The 7,213-nt window shown below is 34.5% G+C and overlaps 1 protein-coding gene across 1 annotated transcript in view; it reads right to left on the bottom strand.

The window, feature by feature from the left end:
* NXPH2 (neurexophilin 2) overlaps positions 1–4,929 on the bottom strand; it is a 13,010-nt gene extending 8,081 nt beyond the window's left edge. The window contains exon 1 of the mRNA XM_011354520.1: positions 4,846–4,929. Coding sequence (XP_011352822.1) covers positions 4,846–4,929 — 84 coding nt within the window. The remainder of the gene's footprint in view (positions 1–4,845) is intronic.
* Between the last annotated feature and the right edge of the window lie 2,284 nt (positions 4,930–7,213).

Raw genomic sequence — 7,213 nt, 5'->3', positions numbered from 1 at the left:
AAGTGATGATTTAATATACGTTTACATTGTGAAAGGATTTCCGGCATCAATTGACACATCTATCACCTCACGTAGTTCTCTTTTCTTAAAAAATTTTTTTGTAAGAATTCTTAAGAAAAGGTTCTTAGCAAATTTTATGCAATATAGCATTTTTAATTATACAACACAGTATTATCAATTATAGTCACCATGCTATAAATTAGATATTCAGAACTTATTCACCTTATAGCTGAAAGTACATGTCCACTTCTCTTAATCGTAAATAGCTCTAATGTTCAGTCAGTGCTGAATTCCTGACTTGGAGATTTAGTGCTCAGAAGTGGCCACCTTAGCAGGCCTTGTCTTTCACCCTTAAACTTCCTAAGAATTGCTGAAGGTTTAAAGTATCTATTCTGAGATAGCCAGATCTTTGCTATAATTATGGTGTAAACCTTATTTATAATTCTATATAATTAATATAATATGTATTAATGCTTCTGATAATGCTCTGGATAAATAACAATATTTGGAAATAATGTAGATATGTCTTTATGTTTATAGGTGCGTTAAAATATGCTGATGTCTACAAATAGTCAACAAATCTAGCTAATGTCTATGATTTTCACAAGAACATAAATGTAAATGAAAGGCAAAACAAAAAAAAACTAAATTTTTTTGCCTGTAATCATAGCATTGAAGACACCGCTATAACTCAAGAGAATGTCTTCAGTTTTCTGTGTTTATAGTGATTATAAAATATTTACAACCTATACTGGTTTACCATGAAACACTTGCATAGTTATATATATATAAGTAATACGCAATACATAGAGTGAATAGATCACTTATCATTAACAAGGAAGGCCATACCCTTAACTATGTTACAGTCTAAAATATATAGTCTTCTATTTAAAAAGGGAAAATACAATTTTCCAGGATCAAGCAAAATGAGCTGAATGCTCCAAACTTGAGGATTTGTATCAAGCTGGGACAGTTGGCTTTTTCTTGATAACAGTACTGGCATATGCTATAAGAAATAAATTGACACAAATCTGTACAAATATTTTTTAAAGACAGCTGGCTTGCCCCTCTTGGACATTCTGGAAGCATTTATTAGTGTTTTTTCAGAATGACAATAATTGCTAAGTACCAATTTGGAAGAATAACCGGTTTGTTTAATAGATCTGTTTATAATGTTTGTGATAGAATCTATATAGCTAGTCATTAATTTTTTTCACTGGGGATACTCTTTTAAGACAAGAACTTCCAAAGTGACCACTGTTTTACAATCTAGAGGTGACTTGCAGATCCAATTATTGCTAAGGACCTATGGAACAAAAAATGATAAGTGGTCTAAAGCCTTATTTTTGTTGCATATACATAGCTTACATAATTGGATTGCTTTAACAATTCTGTCCTGTATTCTGTAGTTAAAACTAAAATGATAATCCACTCAGCAGAAAAAACTAAAACAAACCAAAACAAAACACAAACAAACCCTGTCATGGCCAAACTCAGCATCCCATTAAATTTTTTGCTTGCAAACAAATCTTGAAAAGCATTTTCTCTAGGTAGAAATTTTACAGAATATCATCCTTGCTGACAAAACAGGGACACATATCTGCTGGACAACACACAATGCTATATTGATGATTAGTAGTATGGCTTGCCCTAGAGTTATATTTCTGGGGCTCCATTATAAAACTGTCACAGCAGATTAAAAGAAGAATGGCATAAAGGAAATGAAGGATGACAGAGTCAAACATGTATCAATGTATTAATTGTATCTATTAATATTTTGTGGCATAATGTGGCATTGTTTCAAAATTCATTTCGCGAGTTGAAAAACAAATGATTGCTTGGGAGAAGAAAGCTAAACAGCAGACATCCTTTCTGCTGAGAGTAGCAAATTCACTTACCTTTCAGATATCTTTTAATAGTTACCCTTTACATTTTCTAAATTGATACAGGAACAGGAAACATAAATGTGAAGACAGAAATCTTAGCAGTAAGAGCCAAAAAACTAGATTGCAATACTTGGCAGTAGTTTTATTGCTAATGTTAAATATGGCAATTCTTATTTTATCTTGATGACAGTAATCTGAAAAATCAATGACACAATCTCTGCAAAAAAATCACACACACAAACCTACCACACAGAAATAGCATGTGTATAAACACATGTGTGCATGCACATACCATAATTTCTATAAACATTTAAGGAAACTGGTGTGAAAGAAAACATAGGTTTCATTTTGTGTTAGCAAGCTGAATAAAAGAGACTCTTTAACAAATTATGAAAGGCTCAAAGCAAATGTTAAAGATGCTTTGTGGTACAGGGTGCTGTAATATCATAATGTCACAAATATTATGATATGGCCACGCTTGCTGAGTAAAATAGGGTCAGACTGCAGTCTCCTCAAAACTCAGAATGCAAGTTTTGAAAGTCAAACGAAGTATTCTTTTGTTAATGAAACAGAAACAGTCCCTTTGCTGTTAAGGAATAAATGGCTTAGCATGGTAAGTGGCACTGTCTGTTTTCACCCATGTGTCCTTATAAACACTATCCAAGTTTTCAGTGGAGAAGAGCTTCACATGATAGAACACATAAATACTTCTGAAATATCACGGCCTGAGAGAGACAACATGAGTCTCTGAAGGATGCAACAGAGGGAAGAGCAGTCAAACAAGGAGTGGAAATGCCAGATATTGTATTTTTATGTGAGTTCAAGCAGAGTTTCAGTGTGGGATGAGGAAACATGGTTGGGGGCAGCTTCGGGGGATGGGACACGAGATGGGGGTTAGAAGCGAACATGTGTATGGCTTTGCATTTTACCATTGAATCCATTTGATATTTCAATCTTTGGGTACCATAAATCTGGCAATTATGCTGCCTGAGATGGGTCGTTTTAGGTGTCAACTTGGCTATGCTGTAGTGCTCAGTTATTCAAACACTAATCTAGGTGTTGCTTTGAGGTATTTTTTAGGTGTGGTTAACATCTACAATCAGTTTTCTTTTTTCTTCCATTCAAAATGTCAGCATTTATTGATTACACTTTCACTAAATATGACATTTATTAATTTAAAATAATTTTTCAAATTGTTTAAGATACATTGTATATTTCACTTGAAAACATTCACAGTCTGTTGGGGATTTTTACAGCATCCCACACAAATGTGCTATTTTATTATGATCCAATACAAATACATTTTGTAAGATCAGTAACAGTTTCCATACTATTAAATACTTATTTAGTAAGAAAACATAAATGCGTAGTACTTGTATATATGAAACTGATAATTGTGTTAAACTTATTTTTGCAATAATCATTCCTGACATTTATACTGAGAATTATAGCATTTTCATAAATAATCTCATTTGATTTTTACACCTATTTTGCGAGGTATGTAGTGCAGGAAAATAGCCTTGAGAGCTTAAAAGTCCTGTCCTAGGTCCAAGTTTTGAAAGGCGGCAAAAAATCTAGATGACAGGTCTTTTGTATCAAGTCATTGCTCTTTCCACACTAACACTCTAATAGACCTGATATCAAACAACAACAACAACAACAACAACAACAAATAAGAAACAAAAACCTCAGTCAATACAATATAAATAACATATTTGCCTTATTAAAAAATTCGTTCATTATGAAATGAAAAGTTTATTCTAGAAAATGAAACTAAAAAAACTGAGGAAAATTAAAGTCTGGTAGCAACTGTCAATATTTTAATATTTATTCATACTTTTCCCCTATGTAATAGAAATAATACACATTTTATATGTTATCTTGAATTATTTTTAAAGAAAATATATAGTATTCAGTTGCATGATCACTGAAATGCTCTAGAAGAAAAAAAATCTTACTATTGCTAAGAGTAAAATCTAAATTCAAATCAGGGTCAGTTTCCTCTAAATCTCCTCCCTAAATCTTGAATGACATTTTACTGTTCCATCATTTGTCATCAAAGTCTAAATCAGAAGTATCTTGGCTCTCTGGGTAGGGGCAGGTTACCTGTGCTCTGAGCCAGCTGAGGTGGCAGCCCTGTCTTCATAGCCCAAGAAAGTCTGGTCAGCTCTGGTCTTTGTATATATGGCTCTGTCTTCAGAGTTATGCTTTCTTTGTTTTGTCCTTTCTGTGTGCCTTCTAGGCCAGGCTGGCAACATTTCTGGTGGTATAAAATTCTTAAAACTTTGTCACAGTCTCCTGTGTAATTCACTAGGTCCAAACCACCACCAAGAGTGACCTGAACACATCTTTTCTGGATAACTGCATCCCTAGTCCTGGTTCCTGCTGAGATGGTTGATGGGATCCATGTGTCCTGCACCTGTGTGACTTCAGCAAAAGTTGTCCTTCCATACCTTTGGTGTTTTCTCCAGAGCAATCACTTTGACATAAGTAAAGGAGATACTTATGATACTGTGGGTGGGCCTCATCCACTCTGTTGAAATGTTTAAAAGCAAAATTGAAGTTTCTCTGAGGAAGAAGAAATTCTGCCTCAAGACTGAAGCATCAACTCCTGCTGGAGAGTTCCCAGGGCCTGCACTATATGTGTCGGACTTGCCAGTCCCCACAATTGCAAGAGATAATCCTTGAAATACAGCTCTTTAGATATCTATATCTATTTGTCATCTATTTATCATCTATCATCTATCTATCTATCTATCTATCTATCTATCTATCTATCTATCTATCTACCTACCTACCTATCATCTATCTATCATCTATCTATCATCTATCATCTACCTAATGATATATCTACTACTTGTTCTGTATCTCTGGAGAACTCTGATACACTGTCTTTTGATTTTAATAATTATGTTCATGTGTGAATATTCTATTTTCACGACTCAATTATGTCTCTCACTTTCTTATATTGTCCATAGGACCTAATATAAGGATACTTGATGGTGACAATCACAGGTTCAGATTTAGGCTCAAGTGTCTCCATACTGCTCCCAGAGTAAACTGTGAAAATTTAGACCACCGTACTTGTTACATTATTTATTATTATTATTTATTTTTTATTTGACTCTTTCTCTTATAAACTCCTTGATGGCAGCTACTATATCTTGATCAGCTTTATGTCACCAGCACTTCTCACAGATTCATAATAAGTGCCTAATAAAAACTAAATACATCAATCTGACTGGCACTGTGTAACATCCTGGATCTTTCACAACTTTTTATTTCCTTAGGCTTTACCCTTAGGCCACTTTGGGAAATGTTTTAAATCCTAAATAAAATGTCATCAATAAAGTAGTTAAGCAGGAAAAATAGTGCAGATGGGGAATGAGGAGTTACAAGTTAGGAAAATGGAACCTGAATAATAAGCAATGATAATTTGATAGAATAATAAAAACTAAATCAAAATATTTTAAAATAATATTTGAAAAAGTTGGTATAATTAAGAGAATTAATTTACAGTGTTGTAACAAAGACTGAATTCTATTACTTTCCAAGAGTAATAATTCCTATGACATCATCTACCACATGTAAGCTGATATTAACTCACAGATCTGCATCATTAGCTCAGACTTCACCTGGAGTTCGAGGTCTATATATCTAGCTTTCTAGCAGATCAGTTTACTTGAATTGAATCAAGAAAAGTATACAACACCAGTTTTGCACTCTATAAAGTATAATATGATTTCTCCAAAATAGTGTAAGTAGCAGTTAAAAATGAGTATAAAAATTTTTTTAAATGGAGGGGGCTAAGAAGGAAGGCTATGAGCTCTTTGTTATAACTCAACTGACTGAAACACTTCCTCATACAATCTCTAGTGGGCTGCTGTTCTGCTTGCACAATCCCATGAACTTTTGTACTTTTGCAGACAACTGGCAAAGCTAACTGTACTTACTGGGTGCTCTCTTTTAGTCATCTGACACTTGGCTAAGATCGGCTGTGGCTTTTTTCTTGGCATCTGCAATCATTTGTAAACAAGATCAAAATCAAAGTCTCTCTGTCTCTCTGGCAATCTCTTGCAAAAAGTGTCTTTGAGAATCTGGTGGACTTGGTCACTCCCCTCCTTTTGGGTTCCCAGCATTATACTCCTATCATAGCACCTGAACTGGTTGGTCTCCCATTAAGCTAAATTCCTTAAAGATAGGGACATTTTCTTATTCTTTGTTGTGTTCCCAAGGCCCAGCACAATGTCAAAGTATACGTTTAGTAAACATGTGTTGCTGAAAAAAAATGTAACCTTCCCCATAAAGTGCCAATATATTTCAATATTAACTGAATGACTTGATTAAATTTTCCCCTGAGATTTTATGTGTTGCAAAATCATTCCTGGATTATACTTAAATCACCATATAATATTTTAAAAATTATTTGGGATAAAATTCATAAAGTTTAACTGACTGTGGTAGTTGTAGAGAACATAGAGAGAAAAATACTTGCTTGATAAAGGAACGAAGTGAAAGATGCTATAACCAATTCCTGATGGGGTCCTGGTCACTCTGGCCCTTGGAGACTTGAGCATAATCCCAGCCTCTGGGATCCAGAAGAGAAGGGCTGTTGGGCTATGTTGAGGGCTATGGTCAGATTCTGTTAAGGACCTTGAAAAGAGATGCTGTGGCTTCCCATATTTAAACAGAGAAAGAGAGAAAGATTACTGTGAAGAGCGTCCCCTGGTGTCCAGGAAAGAATTAGCACAGCATCTACTGAATTGCCAAGATGAGAGTATAGTACACTTTTCCAGGAGTTTCCGTGTCAAAGTGAAGGACTAAGGAAGGAGTTATATAGATAAGTTACAGTATTGTGGGGAGCGTGATTTTTTTTTATTTAATTTTTTAAGAATAGTGTTCTGGACCTTAATTAATCACATGGGTAAATGTTTCATTTCTCAATGAACTGCACTTGGCTTTGTTGACATATTTAGCAATCTATTAAATAGGTCAGCATACTTAGTAACCACTGGAAATCTCCCCAGTGTGCTATTTGGGAAGGAGGAGCAATCAGTGATCCCCTAGGTCTTTATGTACAAATAAGTATTAGGAATGAATCGACCAATTAATTAAACTTGGTTTACTTTGGTGCTTATTGAGCAACTATGATATACAGAGGGCACAGGTAATATTCCCTCATTCGGAATTGACAGGGCTGCACAAGTAGGGAGTAGCTTGAAGTAGTGACAGAGGGAAGAAGTCCAAAGACTGAGAAACTTGAAATGTAGACTTATCCTCAACATACGATAATTCATCTCTATATGATAATAGGATCATTTGTGCTT

The sequence above is a fragment of the Pteropus vampyrus genome, unplaced genomic scaffold, assembly GCF_000151845.1.
Source record: "Pteropus vampyrus isolate Shadow unplaced genomic scaffold, Pvam_2.0 Scaffold17, whole genome shotgun sequence".
In the NCBI taxonomy this organism is placed as follows: domain Eukaryota; kingdom Metazoa; phylum Chordata; class Mammalia; order Chiroptera; family Pteropodidae; genus Pteropus; species Pteropus vampyrus.
This window is presented reverse-complemented; position numbering and strand designations above follow the sequence as displayed.